At 38.3% G+C, this 23,544-nt stretch overlaps 3 protein-coding genes and 2 long non-coding RNA genes across 14 annotated transcripts in view; 2 read left to right on the forward strand and 3 right to left on the reverse strand.

Moving 5' to 3' along the window:
- On the reverse strand, positions 1-15,971 carry LOC147870717 (fizzy-related protein homolog). 6 transcript variants are annotated; one of them, XM_087342096.1, is made up of 15 exons: positions 15,394-15,971; positions 15,179-15,244; positions 14,494-14,754; positions 14,019-14,193; positions 12,023-12,549; positions 11,163-11,195; positions 8,971-9,087; positions 7,924-7,990; positions 7,233-7,492; positions 6,829-7,017; positions 5,141-5,365; positions 4,704-4,836; positions 3,819-3,982; positions 1,426-1,593; positions 1-1,302 (listed from the first exon to the last, which is right to left on the reverse strand). In XM_087342096.1, the coding sequence occupies exons 8-15, from the start codon at positions 7,943-7,945 to the stop codon at positions 1,261-1,263; spliced, it is 1,203 nt and encodes a 400-aa protein (XP_087198222.1). In that variant the 5' UTR covers positions 7,946-7,990; positions 8,971-9,087; positions 11,163-11,195; positions 12,023-12,549; positions 14,019-14,193; positions 14,494-14,754; positions 15,179-15,244; positions 15,394-15,971; the 3' UTR covers positions 1-1,260. The 6 variants fall into 6 exon arrangements, with proteins under 6 accessions (XP_087198222.1, XP_087198218.1, XP_087198217.1 ...); XM_087342092.1 differs by lacking the exon at positions 1-1,302 and adding an exon at positions 13,475-13,509 and having other exon boundaries at positions 1,338-1,593; positions 3,757-3,982; XM_087342091.1 differs by lacking the exon at positions 1-1,302 and adding an exon at positions 13,259-13,509 and having other exon boundaries at positions 1,338-1,593; positions 3,757-3,982.
- Positions 12,188-15,647, reverse strand: LOC147870718 (uncharacterized). The gene is made up of 6 exons (XM_087342089.1): positions 15,495-15,647; positions 14,622-14,754; positions 13,405-13,509; positions 13,009-13,138; positions 12,351-12,549; positions 12,188-12,229 (listed from the first exon to the last, which is right to left on the reverse strand). Exons 1-6 carry the CDS (start codon positions 15,645-15,647, stop codon positions 12,188-12,190), a joined length of 762 nt encoding a protein of 253 aa, XP_087198215.1.
- The window catches only part of LOC147870719 (uncharacterized), an 11,389-nt gene continuing 3,251 nt past the window's right edge, over positions 15,407-23,544 (reverse strand). Inside the window, exons 3-8 of one of the 5 annotated variants that reach the window (XR_015533217.1) lie at positions 22,501-22,660; positions 21,304-21,401; positions 20,269-20,459; positions 19,480-19,635; positions 15,619-15,797; positions 15,407-15,522 (exon numbers count right to left, since the gene is read on the reverse strand). Coding sequence is in view for 4 of the 5 variants with exons in the window: in XM_087342101.1 (XP_087198227.1) it covers positions 15,696-15,797; positions 19,480-19,635; positions 20,269-20,459; positions 21,304-21,401; positions 22,501-22,660 (707 nt within the window). In the remaining variant the exon portion in view is untranslated. Of the gene's footprint in view, positions 15,798-16,541; positions 16,753-19,479; positions 19,636-20,268; positions 20,460-21,303; positions 21,402-22,500; positions 22,661-23,544 lie in introns of those variants that run through there. The other 4 variants (XM_087342101.1, XM_087342104.1, XM_087342103.1 and 1 more) reach the window with 4 other exon arrangements.
- The window catches only part of LOC147870720 (uncharacterized), a 65,524-nt gene continuing 57,638 nt past the window's right edge, over positions 15,659-23,544 (forward strand). Inside the window, exon 1 of the long non-coding RNA XR_015533219.1 lies at positions 15,659-15,734. This is a non-coding gene — a long non-coding RNA (uncharacterized LOC147870720). The remainder of the gene's footprint in view (positions 15,735-23,544) is intronic.
- Positions 22,658-23,544, forward strand: part of LOC147870721 (uncharacterized) — a 5,417-nt gene continuing 4,530 nt past the window's right edge. Inside the window, exon 1 of the long non-coding RNA XR_015533222.1 lies at positions 22,658-22,877. This is a non-coding gene — a long non-coding RNA (uncharacterized LOC147870721). The remainder of the gene's footprint in view (positions 22,878-23,544) is intronic.

Genomic DNA, 23,544 nt, shown 5'->3' on the forward strand with positions numbered 1-23,544 from the left:
TTTACAATTGTGAAAACAAACATATATTTAAGCCATGAATGCACGACATAAAGGATTCACATTCCTATCAACAGGTGCATTTTTACATCATTTTATGTAGGTCTAATATGAAATCACATTAAACAGTTTGCCCTTATGAGTCCCATGTAAGTTAAAACCCACCCACAAGCATGTGATGGATATGTTCTAATTGTGACCACCTCATTTCCTGGCAGTTTGCTTCCTGCAGCTGCACTGGCAAGTGTCACAGTGGATTCCACATTTAGTGAGACACACTGTATGAGACCACAGACAAGATGATGGAATAATGTGCCTGATAATTGCTACAATACATACACTCCATGTACAGCAGGTATGGGTGGTTGATAATGGCCCTTTATCACTTCAAATGAGGATTTGTCTGAGAAATAAACGAATAATAAAAGACAAAAGTGAAAGGAAACAATGAAGAATTGTAAGGTAAGATCCTTATTTCCTTTTCCTTCTTCAAACATTAGTACTCTACTAATTTTTTTAATATATATACATATATATATATATATATAAAGAACAAAAAGCTGATTACTTATCAAAAGAATTATGAATCTTGTACTTCTTTCTGGGTACGTGGCATTAAAAGAGTGAAGATGAGTCTTATATATAACAATATATTTAAAATTAAAAATACAACACAATTTAATGAAAAAACAATCATATACAGGTTGAGTCAAAAGTATGTTTACAAACTGTGTGTGTGTATTAATGGATCAAAAATAGGAAAGAATGTTTCTATGAACATGTGGCCGCAAATGCTTATTTTTCAAAATAATAGCCATAAATAAGTCTTGATGTATGCCTTTATTGCCAAAGATAAGGACAGGGATGTTTCTTTGTAACAGATGCTCAAAGGTTGCTCCTCCATTCTCCACACATGCCCGAGCACGATGTACACAAGGTTGACGGATTCATTCATACGCAACAGGGTTTCCTCGAATCATCAGGCATGCATTCTGCCAGTACAATCATATAAAGTTTGTAAACATACTTTTGACTCACTCTGTATATATACACATACATATATATAAAAAGGCTAAATAGCTGATTACTTATAAAGAGATTTAAGAACCATGTACTTCTGGGTATATGGCATTAAAGAGTAAACATGAGTCTTATCTAACCATATATTTGAAAATAAAAAATCAACACAATTAATTTGAAAAAACAAATATAACAAAACTAATTTGAACATAACAATCAAATATAACAAAACAATCAGATTCTTCACCGGATGGCGGTGAGGAGGTCTAGGACTGATTTCTTCTCCTGAAACAAGAGATGAAAATCACATCAAACATTTTTATAAATGTCTACAAATGTAACCTTAAAAAATGTTAACATTACAAGATACAAGTTTCCCCCTCCCAATGAATAAGTTAAACATCTTACCTTCCGTGAACGATCTTTACTGAACACTTTCCAGAATCGCAGAGTCTCATCCCCAGCGCCAGTTACAATATCTTCTCTGTCTGGAGACATAGTGAGATTTGCAACCCGTGACATGTATGGATATTTCCAAATGTGTGTGTTGTATTTGGAGTCACTGTGGGTGCTAACCTACAACAAACAATTAAATTTCCATAAAACATAGAATCAAAAGTAATGTAGTGAATTATGAATGTAGAGAATTGAATGTAGTTAGAAGTAAGTATAGTAGACCTTTGCATGTAGGAATCTATTGATTCATTTCCTGTCTAGAGTAAAGCAGCAAGGCTAGTTCACCTTATTCTCAGGATATGAAAAAATGCAGACGTAGCCATTAGGAGTCAGCAAAATAATGTGGGAAAACGCTAACGGAAAGGTTGTGAAAGGAAGTTGAAGTGAGATCTAGAGCAGATGGGCCGAAACTTCGAAGATAGCAGGAGGTTACTAGAATCAAGATGGGCAAGGTGCAGCTGATTGGACTACTTCTAACAGGTAAGCGCTGAGGAGACGTATTCAAGTTTAGTACGGGTGGATGAATAAATATTCAAAATTTCATAACTAGAATATACTAAGGATAAAGTGAATTAGCCTAAATTAAGAAGGTAATGTTTTAAATTAAATGTAAAGTTTATGTAGAACTTAGTGTTAGAAATAAATGTGATAGTCTTATGAAACAAGTTGTAGCCTCATGGACGTATTATCTATCATATTAGCTGAGCATGTTTAAGCTGACACCAGCATCCTTGGGAACTTGCCTTGCTCCATGCCAAGCCACACTACCACATTAGTAAGACTAATCCACACGAATTTATACAAAGTAGAACGTTACAGTAACAATCTGGAATAACATCCATACCAAATTCCTTGAAAATTTGTCAGCCATTCTCATTAACAGGTAATGATGCAAACAATGACATCATCAGTTAATGCACAGGATAATGGATATTGGTATCACTGTAGATCGTAATCCAGCTACCTCACAACTTGTACCATGTCATGTTGGTATTACAGATTGCAGAGTACAATTATGGAGTAGCCTCAAACAGAGTACTTTACATGCCAAACGTCTATTGTTGTAAGTGTATGGTAGTACAAAGAAAACTTATCAGGTCCTCTGCACGGACTCAAACATGCCTAGGAAACACGCATTGGTACATCGCGCACACCAAAGGTATTCTAAAAAGTAAAAAAAGTTTGTCCCACTATACGCCATGTAGGCGTTTTGGGGTGAGTGGAGGTATAGCTCCTCTCTTCCTTGACCTCAGCACTAGATGGGGGTGAGTGGTCAGCATCACGCCCCGGCCGGCTTTACCCCCGGTACCCATTATAGAGGAGGCTGGGTGGGCCCCAGAGCCGGTCTGGACGCAGAGGCTAGAGGAAAAATCCTCTGCCCCCGTCAGGGATCGAACCCCGGTCGTCCAGCCCGTAGCTAGTCACTATACTGACTGAGCTATCCCGAAAGGTATTCTAGGAAAAGGAAAATTCAGCTCTTCATCATTTAAATGTTCCTGGTTTACAATGTCTCTGCTAACTCTGGGCAAGTCTGAGGCAACCACAGGGCAGATTCCATACCGCAACCAAAACGGTGATTAGTAAGAGGGTCCCTAAAGTTTACTGAGTGTTCTGAACCACAGTGGGGGGTACGGTACACTTCATTTCCCAAGAATTTATTTTTGGAAAATTTTAAGACATCAGTTCATAAGCAAAATCTGAGAGATGTGGATGAATGAAAACCCTGTTAATTCCTCTGTAAACGACAAGTATTAACCTAATGAAAACTTATTCGATGTAAAGCTGGCCCTTTTACACTGCCAACACAGGGTGAAGGCAAGGAACCGTCCCAAGTGGAGACGACTTCGCAGTTATAATTTTATGGTTACATTAAGTGCAATCTTCATCAAAGTACAAATGTACAGATTTTATAAATTATGCCTGAGGCAAATGGCATTTCAAAATTATTTTTGCGGTGCCCGAATTTATAACTTGTGTTGGGCAAGGCCGTGGTCTAGGCAACACGGAGTTTTCCTCCGTGGCATCCCAACAATTACTCCATTCACACACAGAAGAAGGCAATGGAAAACCACTTCTGGATCATCTGCCAAGAACGTATATGAACAGGTCCCAGTCCGAGAAAAGGATGGAAGGATCCTGTTCATATGGACCTGTCGTCAGACAGAACACTAAATAATATATAAAATGTTAAGGTGAACACAATATATATTTAAATTTAATCTTCTATTTTACAAATACTTCACTATCCGAAGAAAAAAAAATAATAATAATAATATATCTTACTTCTATCAACAATATCGTTCCAAGTACAAATTGCAGATCACATCGACATGCAAAGAACTTGCCAGTTCAGAGGAATGTTTAGACCAGACAGGATTACAGACTTGAGATCCAGTGTTCACACACTGCTTTGGTTGTCCTGTGAGTGTGTTCCAGAAACGAATACACTGATCAGCTGAGCCTCCACCGCTAGCCAAGAGTCCACGTTGGTGCGGGGACCAGGCAATAGCTGAAAAAAAAAAATGTATTTCTGTATATTAAGAATTGTGTCCAAATCATCAGTTTGATACATCATGCTGCATAGAATATTAAAATAAAGAAAGAGAATGAAGGAGGCAGAGATGAGAAATGTGAAGAAATTTACTTTGCAAATTATAAATGCTGCGCAGAACAGTGAAATCAATGACATCCAAAGAATATGAGCACCATATTGGAGAAACCATGAACTTGTATCAGTTATATTACGCTCTTCTCAATTTTCCATTCCAGCACTCAATTACGAATCATGTGAAGCAGCAAATACTATACACAGTACAGGGAAATGAAATGCATTTAGATAAAAAAATTTGGGCGGGGGGAGGGGGGGAGATGACATGGAGTTTTTCAATTAATGCTCAAGGCATGGTATAATGGCATTAAACAAAATTTGCTCCTATTGTTTTCAATCAATCCCTTCCACGATCAATATCTTTTTGAGAATATGAACCAAAACATAACATTCTTTTTATTTCACATTTGGAATATATCCACAAAAATGGTGTCATAAATAAATGTGATTTACGGGCAATGATTGGAACCGATTCTTCCAGCACTTATGGTTTTAAGTGCATGATTTTTCCTGCATCAAAGACTGCACAAACACGTGACAATATAATAACAATATTTATTCACTTCATAGAATCTTATTTTAATCCGTCACAAATGCGGATGATAAACACAATGATTCCTACCTTTCACTGCTGCCAAATGCTGAGTGTAAGTCTGCACAGGTGAATCCAAATGGAGATTCCAAATATTGAGGCGATTGTCATTGCCACCGGATGCCAGGCTCTGCTTGTCTGGAGACCACTTCAAGCTGCAAACCTTTAAACAATGTATATTTATAGTAATTGAAATTGATGACAATAATTTAAAACATATTTTTCAGCTCTAACTATAATAACAATATTAGATGTGAGGTTCTGACCGTGGTGAAGATGTTGATGCTGTTCTTCTGGGTCATGATGCGATGCGGAGATGAAATGTCTTTATCTTCAGAGCTCAAGATGGAGACTGTATGTATGTGTCTCCAAAACTCTGGTATCTATGTCAGTCCACATGGTTTAACAATCCAGAAAAATATTACATCTGTTTTGCAGTAATAACACTTAAATGATTTCCTACTTACCTCTTGTCGATGGCCAAGCAACCTTCTCTCTGGCACAAGACTAGGAGTTCTCACATCACATTGTAAGATAAGTCCATCCCGACTTCCTGACGACACAACATCACCATTCCAAGCAAGCGATCCAACTCTGTCTGGATGGGTCAGCAGCTCATTAACTTGGGAATTTATAGCAACATCCCAGACCTGCACGTAGCCATGATGTGTGCCAACTGCTACCAAATTTCCCTACAAACACAATACACCAGGTCATAAATTTGTCCAATAATAAGAGTCAGTCCTAAATTATGTCAGAGGTGATTTGATGTGTTATCTGTTCGGTAACATTTCCTGGTCAGAATATGCAAATTCTTACCTATTATCTACAGCCGCTGAAGAATATGGCAATAATATTTCATTTATATAAAATTATGACATCATGGTACATCAGAATACAGACAAATACATTTTTCTTTGCAAGTCTTCATGGATGGAGTAGGCTATATAAATAACGCCCTCGTAACTGGCCCCATCTCATACCCACCTTGAATGTGTGTAACTGTAATGTTTGCAAAAATTACTGTTAACACTAAACACCCACAAGCCAAAGTTATACAGACAAATGCATGTATCCTGAAATAAATATGGCTACCTCACAACAAAAATCTCTATAAGACAAACCACTAAAATTTTGGGCTTGGTCTCCCTCACTTGGCAGGCGGAGGACACAATTCTTCTCCACCTTCCTCCAGGAAGTTTGCAACAAGAAATCCAAATTCTTCAGATTTCTTCTAATGCACACAACAGTGAACTTCAGAAATAACAAGGTGTTTCCTTTGTCATGGACACAAAACATAAAATGAAAAGCAGAAAGCACCCACAGAAATGGGGCTAGCAGCTGACACTGATTTGAGATGGGTACAAGGAAGACGAGCAGAAGCAGAATTGCAGCAGCAACAACAAGAGGCCAAAATGGGGACTTTGGCAACTTTCGGAATTAAGAACACAAGTCCACAGACTTACTGGGCATGAGACAAGCCTGAGGAAAGTTACTTTATGACAGGCAATAAAAAGTCTACTCCAACAGATAACAACCCTTCCTGATCCCATGTTGCTGTATAAGAGAGGGACCTTCTTTTGCTCTAACTTCAAGGGCAAAGTCCACAAGTCATATGTTAGCTACAGTTGAACACATCCTTCAATAACATGGTATAAAAAAGCACAGTAGTAGAGTGTTAAACGGGAAGAGGCTATGCAAAGCTCAAGAAATATTGGCCACCTAATATCAGGACCTGCTCTCCAATAAACAAATGTGTTAATTGTAAACCAACAATTACGTCAAATAGTATTCTAGTGGCGGGTGACCATAGGCTGCATCAACATTACGTACTACATGATAATTTTCCTATACAATTAATAATGTATTTATGCACAACACATACTTTAAGATTAACAACAAACACAGCAATAACCAAATACAAGATTTCTAGCTTCTGGGTTGTTGCGCTATGTAGAATGGTCGATGTTTACCAACGTTTCTGAGGGCGTGCTACCTCCGTCATCAAGGCGATGAATACTACACAGCGCAACAACCCAGAAGACAGAAAACTTCGTAATCACCGCTGTGAAAACCTCAAATCTTACAACCAAATTCAAATTTAACAGAAATACTTTTCAACGGCCTGAGTAAAAATAGTCTGGCCAATACTTACGTGTTCATTCCATGCAACTGAAGTTACAGAGGTGCCATCTCCAGATAAATCACACAGCCTTCCAGCCTGATTTGTGCTTGCACAAAAAAGATATATGCAAGTTCCTAATCCCACGCTTAACACATTCTCTGAAGACCAGTCAATAACATTGAGGTAGAAGTCATCTTGGAGATAAAAGGCATCCAACATCTTCAACAGAAAAGACATAAAATTCAAATAAGGTAGTACAGCACATGAAACTCTCAATGCTTAATATAAAGAAGAAGAATATTATAACTATTTTATAATAAACACTCTATCACTGTCTCGTGGCTTGTGTTGGCAGAACAGCTGATCACGAAGTCACAACAGACACTTCATTTGTGGATTTTTGAAGATTAAAACTAATACAAAATATGACTAACCTTGTAGGGTATTGGTGATATTTTCCTCCTTGACCTTCTCGGTGCACTAAGCAACTTTTGGCTTTGTGCACTAAGTGGTGACAAGGAAAAGATATTTGATCCTGGAATGAGCGCTCTTCTCTCATCACATTGGTCTCTAAGATCTTGAATGTTGGCGCCAAGAAGTTCGTTTATCAGCAAACATGTGTATGCCAATCTCCCACTCCCTCCGCCACCATTTTCACGAGCCTCTTTCGTAGTAAATCCATTCTGGCCAGACTCATATATTTAAAAACAGACACAAATTTCAGTGACATTTCTACAACTTGCTTATCTTAAGAGAAATTCATAAAGCTTATAGACAATGGGGAGTTGACAACTTCATGCAAAAGACCTGATGGGAAGTGAGCTATACAAGTACATCACAAATAGCAGTTTTAAATGACGGTATGAAACACTAACTCCATGTCCAAACAGAAAAAAAGTAAATTAATTACAGGGCATACAGCACTGCTTATGTCAAGTTGATAATCTGATAACATTTTTGTACAGTGCAATGGTAGTCAATTTTTGTGGATAAAGGTTCATTTACATATCTGATAAAGTACTGTCATGAACATAAATTGATCTCATCCTCAGCACAGCATACTCACTTCATCTATCCACTACTTTTAAAAAGTCACAAAAATCATAACTCAATGAAAAACACTTACTGTGTTCATCTCAAACTTCATCCGCCATCTGTTGCCATAGCGTGGCCGAATAAACCGATCGCCTGTCTGAAAGTAAGGAAAAGATGCCTGTAAAATCTCACAATTCCTTTAACCACATTTTCTCAACTAACTGAGAGAACAATATACAATATGAAGATAACTGTCTTCTGGGGCACTGTGCCAAGTAGCATCGCGGAAGTCCACAGACGTTTCAGAGGTGCTTGCTGCCTTCATCATCAGAGCAAAGAAGGCCGAATGTGCGTCTGAAATGTTGTCAAACTTCGAACAGACTACATGGTGCAACCTCCAGAGGACACTAATTTCCTTACCTGCTGCCATGAGAACCTGAAATGTCACCAGTATGGAAATATGTAACACACTTTTAAATCAGAGAAAAATTCTTATACTCAACTGCACAGTTCATGTATTAGAAACCAGAATGCAAGTAAAATCTAGAAGCGTCCTCAGCTCACACACCAGAGACACACACGACTACAGTCAAAATGCCTTCATCACCACTAAGCAGTGCAATAACGAACAAAGCTATCAGAACGACAAAGAAAATTTCCACTTGGGTTGTGAATGAACCTATTCTTTGCTGCTGCAGACTTCAAAGTTGACATGCAGAAATTGTTTGCGATTGTCATACGAAGATGGAAGGATACCATCAGGCAGGATCCATGGGACACAGGAGATGAAGATGATTGGATTTTCATAGCCAACGGCAGGGACGGGGGAGACTTGGGTTGATATGGTGATGAATAGTGTTCCCTAAGCCATCAAGTAAGTAAGTTAGTTAGTTAGATGGTTGCTTCATCAGCATATATGCAAAACAAAAAGTGCAGCCTCACCTATGAATAAGTAAGGATAAATCACACAAATCACGGATATAATATAAAACGGGAAACTCAAAGCACTTTTCTGTGCATCTATAATTGTAAAATGCTAACTCCTCCAATTTTATCCTTTCCTCTCCCTTAAACAACCACACGTGTACATGCACATGCCACTCTGCCATGCTTACAAAGTCCAACATTTCATCTTACCCACAAATCCTAATGACCACCAACCAACATCATGTGGGACTGAATGTCATCATGGCAGAAAGTAACAGAAGTGCACGAAATTAATATTGTCTAAAAGTGCCATCTTCAAGCGGTCACCTGCAATAATAAACATATGAAGGGGAAATCTTCACACACACAGAAATATTCATTATTTATTTCCAGTTCACTTGAAGACACTTTCGGTAGCTCTAACTATACAGCATCAAATGCTACAATGGTTTCTGAAGTGGAAGAGACATGGAAGGAAGTGGTCACAGCTTACTTCAAATACTATCACGACATTCGCCCAGAGGGACTGAACACAACCATGAAAAACTTCAAGATTTGAACTCACAACTTCCCAAACACAGTGGTAACCACTTAACAGCGACATTAAGTAAAGAAATGTTACATTCAGCGACAGGTTATAATTTAATAACACTTGAGCAGGTGGAAACCAACAGTCACACTAATTTTCAGCAGGTATATATTACAATCACTAAAGTTGTATTTTTCTCCTTAATGTAAAGAAGATGAATCAGGTGTCTTTATTTGGCCCAGCTCACTCCTCACACCTCTGACATTCCGTGTGAAACAGATCGTGCCCATCAGAGGGTTTCGCTGGATAAATAACAAATTACACTGATCCTATCATTGTAAGCTCACGGCCTGAAGATACACTTCCCAAGTGGGCAGATTTCTGGGTTACATATTCTGATTGCTCTGAATTCTGCCTGCCTAAGGAACAAAGTGCAAGTCTCTCCACAAGGATCAACCATAATATTCAACTTGAAAGTAAATGATGAGCTCCACGTAAACAACGCAAGTGGTCACATTTGCAACCGTTCTTCCTTTAGGTAGGACTTGAGGTACTCATGACAGCGGATGTGAAGACGGCTGTTTTCTGGGTTGTGAAACTGTGTGGTCCGGTAGAAGTTTACCAGCATTTCAGATGTACTTGCTGTCTTCATCATCAGTGTGACTTATAGCCATCATGATTGGAGGAAGCTAGTAACTCTGAATTGTCAGTAAACTTCAACCAGACTACATGGCATGTGAACTCAGAAATGAGCCATCTCCTTACATCCTTTGGACAAAAGACTTGGTTTGGCTCTAGAGGTGTTTTGACACGTTGATAACACAAAACTGAAATGTGTCCACTGGGATTTGTTCCCAGCCATCCAATTCAATTACAGTGAAACCTCGATGCATCGTTTTCGGCGGGGGTGGGAAATAAAAACGATGAATGCGGGAAAACGATAGATGCGGGAAAGCATTAAAAATTTAAAAAAAAACATTGTTTCTCTTTCAAAGTTACTTCTTTTTACCAAAAAAGTCTTTAATGGACAACTGGTTTGTCGAAACTTTACGTTTTAGGCCAAACAGAGCCCTTTCCACGTTCAAAATGTTTTCTTCGTCACGTTCACTAATATTATGCGCATAAAAGAACGACTTCACTTTTGCCAATGCAGCGTGTGCTTCGGCAAAACTCGGCAAAGTTCGGGCTCGCATTCGTCGTTTCTCCCTCTTCCTCACCGCTCCATCAACCTGCGCGGACTATAACAGGAAAAATGGAAGTACCAGTACTGCCGAACTCAACGAAACGTAGCTGTAGAAGACACGAGATGAACCAGAGAATGAAAAAGTTTCGCTCGCCTTTCCTTTGTACTTATAATAAAAGCATTTGTGAAGAAATTCACACTGCACATGCCATCTGGCATCGCTGGAACGAAATATGAGTGCACCCAAATTAAAATTTCTGACAATGGGCACCGCCATTCACTCCAACTATCACCCCTGCACCGCTGACCCCTCATTCCAAAAGAATCTGTGCTGGTTGGGCGACATAACAGGTTACCGCTACTGTGTATTCCAAAAACATTGTGCGTCTTTCGGTATTAATTTATCTCAAAAATCTGCATTTTAAATTCTCAGAAACGATCATTGCGGGAAAATTGTGGGCCGGGACTAAGATTTTTGAACGATCGATGCGATAAAACGATAGTTCGAGGAACGATAGAAGCGGGAAAATGTAACATTATTTTATATGGGATGTATTCGGGACCGAACAAAACGGACGATGCATCCGGGAAAACGATAGTTCCGGGAACGATGGATAGAGGTTTCACTGTATTCATCATGCTACCATAGTCATCAATAAGTTTACAAAATCAGAAATTAACTCCACTTACCATTCTAGTAGACTTAAAGTTGGCACGAGTAACCTATAAAAGAAGGATTTATAATTAGTCAAGCATTTTAACATCAATCACCTTCTTAACTAACAAATACACACAAATTAGTTCAGGCTCAAAGGGACAAATTATCCTATAAAAGTGGGAAAGGAGATTAACAATGAATAAAAGTTACAACTACTGAAATAATAGAAATATTTGGAAGTTAAAACCAGTACTATTATTATTATTATATAATGTAGGAAAAATTAAATTTCTGCTGTTGTGAAAGGTTTTGTCACAAGACACAGCTCACCACTTTCTGTATGGTGTTCTACTTGGTACTAAGGAGTATTGAAACACAGGTATCAGAATATAACAAATTTCACTAAAGTAAAGAAGAAACTACTGTACCATTACAAATTAAACCCAACTTTAAAGACTTCCTTTACAGCAAATCTGAATTCAAAGATGGAACATTAAGAGAACCAAGAGAATGACACACAAATAGTCAATGTAGGAAAGCATTTAAACACAAACCTACTTACCTAATTACATCAAGTAGTCTAAAGTTTTCCACAAATTAATTTATATATCCAGTGTGTCTACGAACCTTGAATATTTCAGTTTTCAGTAAAAGAACCTACAAAAATTCAAATGCAGAACACAGACAGCTGTTAAAGACAAAAGAGTATCACCAAGCCCCATATCGATTAGGAACATTGCCACCTACACCTGCCATCTATGCATATATCTAAATTACACAAGAATGCAAGGGTGTCAATAGTTGAAACTGCTTTTTGCCAACGTTAAAGCTAAAAGTAATGAACTGTAGGTGTATTTTATTTACATAATTCAGCAAAGGAACCATTTCTTACCTGGCTATATTGTTTTACTCCACACATTAGTAAAAGCGTTGAGAGTGGACCCCGGTTTTTTCGGTTTTGCAGATGAACAATTAGAAAAAACAATTAATTTCAAAAACAAATATAACAAAAGTAATTTGAACATAACAATCAAATATAACAAAACAATCAGATTCTTCACCAGATGGTGGCGAAGAGGTCTAGGACTGATTGCTTCTCCTGAAACAAGATATGAATATCACATCAAACATTTTTATAAATGTCTACAAATGTAACCTTAAAAAGTGTTAACATTACAAGAAATCCCCCTCCCCTCAAATGGATGACTTAAACATCTTACCTTCTTTGAATGAGCTTTGCTGAATACTTTCCAGAACTGAAGAGTCTCATCACAAGTGCCAGTTACGATCACTTCTCCATCAGGTGACATGGCCAGGTAGGGCACACTATACGGATGGCCAGGGAGTTCTGCCTCCTGTCCCAAGCTGGGATACTTCCACACTCTTATTATGTTCTTTGGGTAGCCAAGGGAGCTAAACCTACAACAAACAATCAAACTTCCATTAGAATTGGAATTAAAAGCAACAATATGACATAACATCCATACCAACTTCCATGATAATTTGTCAGCCATTCTCAATTAACAGCCAATGACAGCACAACAGGTGTTGACATCATCAGTTAATGCACATTGGCATCACTGTAGATTGTAATCCAGCTACCTCACAACTTGTACCATGCATGTCATGTTGGTATTACAGATTGCAGAGTACAATTATGGAGTAAAATCAAAACAGCATAATTTCCATGCCAAAGTCATAAAAATCTATTCAGACATTCTAGAGTTGTAAGTGTATGGTAGGACAAAGAAAACTTATCAGGTGCTCTGTACGGACTCAAACATGCCTAGAAAACTTGTACTGGTACACCCAATTTGCCAAAGGTATAGCAGAAAAAGGAAAATTCAGTTCTACATCATTTAAATGTTTCTGGTTTACAATGTCTCCAGGGATGATCTCTCCAGGCCTCTGCCAACTTCGGGTAAGTCTAGAATCTCCTGTTCAGGTGGGGGCAACCACAGGACAGATTCCATTACCCCAACCAAAAGGGTGATTATTAAGAGGGGCCCTACAGTTTAATGTGTGCTCTGAACCACAGTTGGGGGCCTGGTATACTTAATTTTCCCCAGGTTCAGAGGAATGTTTAGACCAGGCAAGATTACAGACTTGAGATCCAGTGTTTACACACTGCATTGGTAGTCCTGTGAGCGTGTTCCAGAAACGAGTATGCTGATCTGCTACGCCTCCACCACTAGCCAAGAGTCCACGATGGTGCGGGGAACAGGCAATAGGTGCAAAAAAATGTATTTCTGTATATTAAGGATTGTGTCCAACCAAGTACTCCAACTCCGTCAAAATGGCCTTGCAGCTCATTAACTTTTGAACTTATAGCAACGTCCCAGACCTGCATGTAGCCATGATGTGTGCCAACAGCTATCCCTACAAATGCAAAACACCAGGTCATTATTGTGTCCACTAATTAAAGCAAGTCCTAAATTATATCAGAGGTGATGATGCGTTATCTGTTCGGTAACATTTCCTGGTCAGAACATGCATATCCTTATCTACTATCAACAGCACTTGCAGAATATGGCAATAATTTTTCATTTATACATAATCATGACACCATGGTATATCAAAACACAGACAAATACATTTTGGCTCATAGGTCTTTATGGCTGGAACAGCCTACATAAACAAGGCCTTCACAACTGGCCCCATCCTATAACCAACTTGACTGTGCATAAGTGCATTGTTTGCAAAAATTATGGTAAACATTAAACAACTGACATGTCAATGCATAGTGATAATTTTCCTATACAATTAATAATGCATATATGCATAACAAATACTTTAAAGAATAACAACAAACACAGAAATAACCAAATTCATATTTAACAGAAATAATTTTCAACAATCTGAGTAAAAACAGTCTGGCCAATACTTACGCGCTCATTCCATGCAACTGATATCACAGAGTTGCCATTTCCAGACACATACTTTAATACAGCATCCACAGCAAAGATAGACGCAACTTCCCAATCCCACACTTAACACATTCTCTTAAGACCAATCAATAAGAATGAGGTAGAGGTCATCTTGAAGCTCAGGGGCATCCAACACCTTCAAGAAAAAGACATAACCTTCAATAAATATGGACAAATATTAAAGTACAAAATATGAAACTCACAATGATTAATATAAAGAAGAAGAAAATTAACTATTTCATAATAAACATTCTATCATTGTCTCGTGGCTTGTGTTGGCAGAACAGCTGATCATGGAGTGACAACAGCCACGTCAGCCAATTCAGATTTCATCAGAGACGGGGGAGAATCAGACACTGAGACGGAATGTGGAGTGAGCAGAGATACTTCATTTGTGGATTTTTCAAGATTAAAACTAATACAAAATATGACTAACCTTGAAGGGTATTCTTCATATTTTCCTCCTTCACTTTCTCGGTGCACTAAGCAACTTCTGGCTTTGTGCACTAAGTGGTGACAAGGAAAATATATTTGATCCTGGAATGGACGCTCTTCTCTCATCACATTGGTCTCTAAGATCTTGAATGTTGGCGCCAAGAAGTTCGTTTTTCAGCAGACATGCGTATGCCAATCTCCCACTCCCTCTGTCACCATTTTCACGAGCCTCTTTCGTAGTAAATCCATTCTGGCCAGACTCCTATATTTAAAAACAGACATAAATTTCATTGACATTTCTACAACTGGCTTACATAAAGAGAAATTCATAAAGCTTATAGACAACTTCATGCAAAAGACCTGATGGGAAGTACATCACAAATAGTAGTTTTAAATGATGGCATGATACACTCACTCCAGGTCCAAAGAAAAAAAAAAGTAAATTAATTACCGGGACATACAGCACTTCTTATGTCCTCAATTTCATAATCTGTTATTGTTTTTGTACAGTGCAATTGTAGTCAATTAAGATGAAACCAATTTTTGTGGATAAAGGTTCATTTACATATCTGATAAAGTATTGTCATGAACACAAATTGATTTCATCCTGAGCACAGCATACTCACTTCATCTATCCACTACTCTTATAAAATCACAAAAATCATAACTTAATGAAAAACACTTACTGTGTTCATGAGAAACTTGATGCGTCAACTCTTGCCAGCACGCGGCTCAATAAAGCGATCTCCTGACTGCAAGTAAGGACAAGATGTCGGTAACATTGCAGTTTGAAGTACAAAACAAGTAACGCACTCCTTCCCAACTTAAGAATTTCAACTGCAGACAGGAAACAACAGTTAATGAGAAAAGAGAATCAGCAAGGCACAGAGCACATACTAACCTGAAACACCGACTCCTGTCATCCATGCAGAATCTCCAAATTACACAAATATATAGAGGTGGCGGTAGATGGACTTGCTCTCCTCCTTCCCTACTCCAGACCTTCTCCCACCACCTTCCAACCCACATGGTCCTCCTCCAAGACCTGCATCCATCTCTTCCTCGGCCTTCGACGTCTCCTCCTTCCCTACTCCACAGCTTCTCCCACCACCTTCCAACACGCAAGGTCCTCAGGTCCTCCTCCAAGTTCTGCATCCATCTCTTCCTCCGCCTTCGACGTCTCCTCCTTCCCTCCAGTCTTCCCTACTCCACAGCTTCTCCCACCACCTTCCAACACACATGGTCCTCGAAACAAGTGCTTTTGATGATCAGACTATTCTTTAGCCTCTTCCGTGGGTGCATAAGCTGAAACAAAAGACAAGTTTCTGAAGAGTCCTTTGAGCCTTATCTTGCATATTCTGTCTCCTAAAGGCTCAAAACCTAAATAGCTTCGTTTTTATCCACCCTGCCATGTCCATTCCACCTCACCTCCTCCAATGCCACCATGTCCATCCCATACTTCAGCACCTCCATCATTTTTCCTACCTTCATCATGGTTCTAACATTCCATGTGGCCATGGTCAATGTCGCAGTTCGCTTCTGAGTCCGTGAACGTTTGCCAGGTCCATTACCAAATGATCCATCCATCCGAGGCTCTTTTGAGAGTATCCTAACAATATTTGTTTTCCGGGGTGGGGTTGTTAACCCCAAGCCCAACCCCCAACCTGGAGGACCAGGGTATCACTCTTAGTCTGGCTCATCGAATTAGACCTGTCCAGAATGGGTGACCCTACCAGGAGCTGAAGCTCTGGCCGGCATAGCCCTAAGGGTCATTTGAGCACGCAAGCCTCCTCACCCAGCAAAATTTATTTGCCTTCGACAAGGTGGTGATACCTTCAGGAGGAAACAATTTAACTATTTAATAAAACTAATCCATTTAACAAACCACAAATAATTAAACTATTTAACAAAATCTTAACAATTAAGTTATTTAACAAAATACTAAACAATTTAAAAATACTAAACTATTTACTAAAAGAATTTAACAAAAAAAATTTCAACTAATTTCCTAAAAACAATATAAGTACTGAATTGAAAACAATTTAACTATTCAATAAAACTAATCTATTTAACAAGCCACAAATAATTAAACTATTTAACAAAATCTTAACAATTAAGTTATTTAACAATTTAACTATTTAAAAATACTAAACTATTTACTAAAACAATTTAACTATTTATGTAAATGACTATTCTATACTGGTATGGACTTGAGATCTTCCAGAATCGAAGCATATAGATCTTCGTCCATTTCTGGGATCTGGAAAGGAAATAAACATTGGAATCAAAAAATGAACTGGAATAATGGGGAACAAGTATGGAAACACATGCGGCGAATATCTCGTGGAAGGCGATCTCTATGGCTGTGGTCACAGTGGCACTGACATCGGTCGTTTCGGCCGAACTCGCCCGATCTTTTCAAACCAGTTGGAAGGCACGTGCGTGGTCTCAGTGCAACCGATCTCATCGGCCGATTATAGCAGATGTCGGACGGTGATCGGGCGAATTCAAATCAGTTTGTTTTTTTCGGCCGATGTATGATTCATGTGAGAGATACAAAGATGGACTGTGAAAAATTGATAAGTTTGGTGCAGGAAAGAAGAAGTTTGTGGGATCCGCGATGTGGTCAGTATCATAATAGAGATGTAGCTCGGAAGCTGTGGATTGAGATCGCCACTTCATTGGAAACTACAAGTAAGTATTGAAATTATTAACATACACAGATATACAACCATCACACATTATAATTAATTATTAATTCAACCATCACGCAGTGTGTTAACAATTGAATTGTCATTTCTGAAATAATTAACGTAACCAACAAAGTTTTAAGGTACATTTGTGACAAGAAAATATTGTTGAAATGCATTGCGAATTTCATAAGCTCTCCGTGATGACCGATTGAAACGTCTTGTAGAGTTGGCCTGGTCACTATCATTGTTTTCATGGGTTGCGTTGGTATCTGATAATACAGACTCACTTATTCCTTATGTATCGATTACGATATTGTGCAATAAGCAAACGCACTTGACAACAGTATCAACGTGACTTCAATGTAATTGTAGTTCCGTCTTGAGGCATCTCCATTTGCTTACTAAGATTCCGAAGGCACATTCGATTGAGCGTCTAACTCTACTCGGGCAATAATTAAAAATCTCAGTTTCGTGGTCATTATTGTTCCCAGTAGGATACGGTCTCATCAAATATTCCTTTAATGGATATCCTTGATCACCAAGCAATACATGAGGCACACTAACATTTGTTCCTGGCAGTGGTTTATTGGGTGGTACGTTGAATGAATTATTTTCCAAATGATGATAGACACCAGTTTCCATGAAAACACCACTATCGCTCCTTCTTACATATGCTCCTACATCCACGGTTATAAATTTATATTTAGCGTCTGCGATGCCTTGAAGATGGATGGAGACATTTTTTTTTGTAGTTATAAAACATGGAGCCAGATTTAGGGGGACATTTTATGCGGATGTGTTTCCCGTCAATGCTTCCTACACAATCAGGAAAATTCCACAAACGCTCATAATCACTTGCAATCTACTATAGAAATTTGTGATTAGTCGTTGTCGTCAACCAATTTGTCGTCAAAAAATGATGTCATCAAAAATATCACCTTATATTTGTTTACTCGGCATTGTTGTGGAACACAACAATGCCGAGTAAACAAATAACGCTTCACTACCAAGCCAGTCGCATTATCACTGCTCCAGAAGCAGCACGTCGCATTATTAAAAATTGACCGACATCTGGCCTAAAACATCAGAAAAGTGAAAGAAGAAGTTATCAAGTATTTGAAGTACCAACTCTAACAACTCCTACAAGGTAAACTGATACTTATTCAATATATTACGATTACGAAAGTATTATGAAAACTGACTTTTGATCGATTTTAAGACAAAGATTTGCAGGGGTGGCTCTGGACGTAAAAAGTTGACTGAACAAGAACTGTTGGCCTCTGAACAGGGACGTAAAGAAGTACAACATCAGACCTATTTAAGAAATAAAGAAAAGCGAAAGAAGACTTACATTGATAAACGACACCATATTAACGACACACATAGAAAAACAGACGAAGATTTGCAAGGGTGGGATTGGACGTAGAAAGTTGACTGACCAAGAAGAGTTGGCCTCTGAATAGGGACGCAAAAACTTAAACATCAGACATATTTAACAAATAAAGAAAAGCGAAGGAAGACTTACATTGATCAACGTAGAAAAACTTATTCAACAAGAACAGAAGAGCAGGAGGAAACAAACGAAGACTTGCAAGGGTGGGGTTGGACGTAGATCCAGGCAATACTTTTAAATGAGAGGCACGTCAGTAATTGTGTGGTGGGCATTTTCTGTGGCAATAATTAACTGTGAGTGTGTAATTAGTTCTGTGTGATAATTAGGCAAGTACTGGCTTATACCTCACGCCTTGCCAGGTTCTTTTATTCTATAATACGTATTTCTAGATGTGGATACAAAGATTTTAAACGAGTTTAATTTGGCTAAAAATAGGTTCTTGAATCTGCTCAAAAATGTGCAGTGGCGTTGCACTTATATTTTCTTCTGTGTTTCACTTTACTAAATGTTCAGGGAAAGTTATCTTACATCCCAAATAATTCTGCTGGATAAATGTTCCTTGAGTCCTTTGAGATTGCCACCAAACAATTCAAAATCCCAGTTCGTCAATTTGTAATTTTTGTTTTCAACAGGGACATTGAAAGTGAAAGTACATATTGAAATGAAGCTCAAAAGGACCATTTTAAAGCCAATTCTATTAACAATCACACATAATTAAAAATACACCTACAAAATCATCATGTGCTCGAATGTTCAGATATTTCTTAACTGTATAGTTAAATTGCCATTTTGAATTTTCTCTTAAACACATTTTACTACACCATTTACATAGATTAGTGCTTTCAGAAATTTATGTTGGGCCCAAATAATTGTTGTAATCAAAAGGAGAGTTGACACTAACCTCATCGTCAATAAACTGTTGGATTTCAGCATTCTCACTGGCGTCCAAAAATTCTGCCAAACCAAAGTCATCATCAAATGGCACAGGAACATTTTCGTCGTCGGCCACTCTGTCTCCTGCGCATGACGGTTCGACATACATTGGTGGATTAATGGGCTGCAACGAATTAAACAAAATTCTTGTAACTTAAATTATTGATACAACATTCGATATAATAGTACGATGTCAGAAGACCCTGACAATAAAGAATCAGATGCACATTTATATCCAGAATGATAAAGTCTCATCCTTGATTGCAGTGAACGTGATGAATTTTATGCAGATGCACTCTTCCCAAATGGGATGTGATGAAAATGTGACAGAGGGTTTTGATGTAAACCCAACAGAAATGGTTAAGAGCAATAAATGTTTAATTACAGGTGATTTCAGTGCTCATGTAGGAAATGATGTAATTCTCGTAGGTCAAGTAAAATGGCGACCTGTGTATATTTAATGTCCATATAAATATAAACTACTTGTAACATGTCTTTCCTTTCAACGGCCAGTTTCTTTTTAAAATACAGAATTAATGTTTAAAACTTAGGGCAGAGTTTTAGGGATTTAAGTAGTGGAATCTGCTAAATAAATTCAACTGCGATGCGTTCTTACAAACAGGGGCAGACTTACTTTCCTACTCACCCCGATAATCCAGAGTTTACAGCAGTCATTTTTCACCTCTGACATTCCTCACTCCTTTGTTTTCCATGTGCAAGCGACAGATGTCAGGCAAGTGCAATGACGACGTCTTACCTTTGATGAAGTGACACGTTCCCTGCCTGTTGTCTCTGCCCGTTGATGTTCACGGGCAGGCAGGATACGGGCTCTCCTGGTCTTCGCCCTGCTGACGCGTCGCTTCGCAGACTGGCGTCGCAACATTTTCTTCCGGGCCTTTGTGCGGAGAATCTTCTTTTCGCGGGCCACATTGGGGTTGTAGACATAATCTAAAAACCCAAAGAATGACATTCAGATTACAGCATTCCGTACACGGTTGTTTCTGATCCCGTCATTTGACATCAGAGAAGAAAAATCAGTGACATTCATAAATCATGTATTACAGAAGAACAGAAACAGTACAATGTATTTTGATCATATCTAATTGCAGAATTAAATGTTTAAGTTACTCCATTTTAATATTATAACATCTCGATGCGTTTCGATATCTGGGTTCTGTTGCCTTGACTCATAAACGTTTCGGAGAAACTGTCTCCAGCTTTCCTCAGCTTTCTCGTCGTCTAATATAAATATCTCCATTTCCCCGCATAGCACTACAGCCCTGAAGATTGTGAAAGTACCTTTCTCCGAAGCGTTGCATCTACTTATTCGCCATGAAAGCTCCTGATAATACAAAATTAATATTTCCATTACAAATATTAAAATGAAGCAAACATTAATAACACTTTACAGTCAGGTCTTCCGTGTTACGTACTGCCTCAGTATCGAGGTTGAAGTCTCTTCAACTGGTACACACCCACATGACTTTGAGGCTTTTACGGCGGTGGGAATGAGGATGATGATTATATTCTGGATTTTGGTGCAGTGTAGACGTAGCAGGAAAACAAAAAATACATAAGCCGTCTGTACCTTTGCTGATTATTACCACTCCAGCTATGATCAACTCAAATCATAAAGCATGTTACTGAAGAATAAATACTCAGCAACAGGTCAGTCAATCTCAAATATATCTGAATCAGTGATGTCTCTCAAAATTCTCGGGTACATTTTTTGGAAGTTTTCTGACGTATAAGAGAGCTGCTGCTTATTGACATTAAAAGAAAAATTACTTACCAGGATATTTCTTCCTATGTTCTTCATCCGCCTGGCGGGCCCGAGCAAAATACCCTTCCTTGTCCTTATTTTGAATAGTCCTCCACATACAGCCAAGTCTGCAAATAGAAAAAGTGAAACTTGTAAGAATACAGGCAGGTTGCAGGACGAACATCAAGGGTTGCAGCTGGGTAAAGGCAAAGGCAGTGGTGTTTGAGAGCGCTCAAAATGTTTCACTTGTTCTCGACGATCAGAACATTTTCAGTAAATGGAAATAAGATATCCAATTTCAAATTTCACCTCATGCATACTCTACCCAGTGTGCATTGTAGTGAAGGACGATGACATTGTGAAGCAGTTCAGGACGATTATTCCTAATTGCATGACGTAAGTTATTCTGCAGAGAGGACATTTCCGACACAGATTGGCAGGATTTGAAGAAGGTGAAGCTGATGGTATTCGCCGTCTTCCTCGTCGTTGGCAGTGAGTACTTGATACACTAGGACACTACTTTGAAGGTTGCGAGTCTTAATGTAAGAATTGTGATTTAACTCACACTGATTTTTTTAATCACAATTGAATTTTTCGAGGATTAAAGAACGAAAAAAGGTCATTCCGTAATGTGTCATTTTTTCTTGCCTGCTATACCTACAACCATTCACACCTACCTGATCTGACTACGCCAATCGGAGGAGTATATCGTGCCCTTTCATATGTATATTTTGGACTTACTTCAATATAACGTGTTTGTCCCCAAAAAATTAGTTGACATGACTTTTTAAGTACACACATTGCTTACCTTAAATTAATTTAAAATACCTTAAAATATTTGTAATTACACCATAAAAACACAAAAATATTATATAGTTATACAGTGTAGGCCAGTCAATGTTGAACATAACATAAAGTCATAAAAACATGTACCTAATTTATATTTGTGTTATGTTGTCAATTATCTTCACTTTTTTAAATTGTTTCCCAAGTGACAGCATTATGGAAATAAAAAGTACAGTGGAATGCGATTCATGTAAAAGATTTTGTGATATAATGTCATCTTTCACCAAAAAAGGCACAAGCTAAATACGCTCATCAGAAACCTCAAATAATAGGTCTGCTGAATTTGAATGGCTTTGAAAACAATTTGTCTTTCACAAATGCTCTGCACATTAAATTATTAACAAATAATTGTCCTCAAGTACATTTTGTATAGAAACTTACCTCACACTAATGTGCTTATTTTTTTCCCCAGGATACAGGGCAGCCAGTGTCTTTCGCCAATCATTGGCGAAGACCAGGAAGGCGTTTGGGGGGCGCGTGATTTTCTGCGCCTGTCCTACGTGTCTCTTATCTTGGTCTGAATCTGTGATCTTAAAATTTCCTGAAAGAAAAGTGGAATCCATATATAACATAGTGTAAAACCTATAAGAATCAGAATATGGTCAACAGTATAATAGAACATGGCTGTCTCCAACGTACGTGGCCCTGCAGATCACTGAAGAGTTACAGACATACAAATCTTAAGTAATACAACATGCTGTGTTAACATATCTGAATGAGGTCTCACTAACATCCGTATAACAGAGAATATCTGAACTGTGAGTAAGAGACAAGAGTTTTGTGTTTCAAATGACTGGTCAGTTTCTGTATCCGTCAGCCGTAACGAATACATTTCCTAGTATTATTCCAGTAGTATTCAGGTAATAAAGCATGCATTGATGCACACAGTACTCAGAAAAAATTATTCCTTGGATGACATTTTACAGAAAAAGACCGATTTCCTCTTGCAGTCCTACTGACATAAATTTGAATAGTTTATTTTACAAGCTCCCTCAACTGCAGCCATTAAGTACTGCACCATATGAACATATTTCATAGGTCCTTTTTCACCACATATGACGCCTCCTCTGGTTGAAGATTGAGGAGGATGTGGCCCTCAAATATAAAAGTAGATGCAAATAAGCAGTCATAGGCAGCCAAAAATAGCGGCCCTTGACTTTATGCTGGATGGGAATTTATAATCTGTCACTGTAATGATCACACAGTGTTTTTACTCGGTGTTTCAAAACAATTAAGATTATTAGAATTGACTATATTTAATTCCACAGATCAGTTACAACCACCAGATGATTTTGTAGATGTAGAGAAACACTACAAGGTTCTTCTATGTCTTTAGTATATGCACCACAATGTACACAACAAATGGCTAGCGATATTGATTTTTCTCCCATGTGCTTTGTAGCATTGTTTCACAGACTAGAAGAG

The sequence above is a fragment of the Zootermopsis nevadensis genome, unplaced genomic scaffold (assembly GCF_977971745.1).
Source record: "Zootermopsis nevadensis isolate Lab colony 2312 unplaced genomic scaffold, Znev_1.0 Znev_ptg000208l, whole genome shotgun sequence".
Taxonomy (NCBI): domain Eukaryota; kingdom Metazoa; phylum Arthropoda; class Insecta; order Blattodea; family Termopsidae; genus Zootermopsis; species Zootermopsis nevadensis.

Bases quoted from the DNA above. Each gene is read 5' to 3' on its own strand.
- LOC147870718 (XM_087342089.1), bottom strand. From the start codon at position 15,647: ATGCAGAACTTGGAGGAGGACCTGAGGACCTTGCGTGTTGGAAGGTGG. The intron at 13,510-14,621 runs GTGATGAGAGAA...TTGCATTTGTAG, and splicing joins TCAAGATCTTAGAGACCAAT to GGATAGCTGTTGGCACACAT. The intron at 12,230-12,350 runs GTAAGATGTTTA...ATCTTGTTTCAG, and splicing joins GCAAAGCTCATTCAAAGAAG to GAGAAGCAATCAGTCCTAGA.
- LOC147870717 (XM_087342096.1), bottom strand. From the start codon at position 7,945: ATGAAGTTTGAGATGAACACAG. The intron at 4,837-5,140 runs GTAAGTAGGAAA...CATTGTTTAAAG, and splicing joins TGCTTGGCCATCGACAAGAG to GTTTGCAGCTTGAAGTGGTC. The intron at 1,594-3,818 runs GCAAGTTCTTTG...TGTTTGTTGTAG, and splicing joins CTAAACATTCCTCTGAACTG to GTTAGCACCCACAGTGACTC.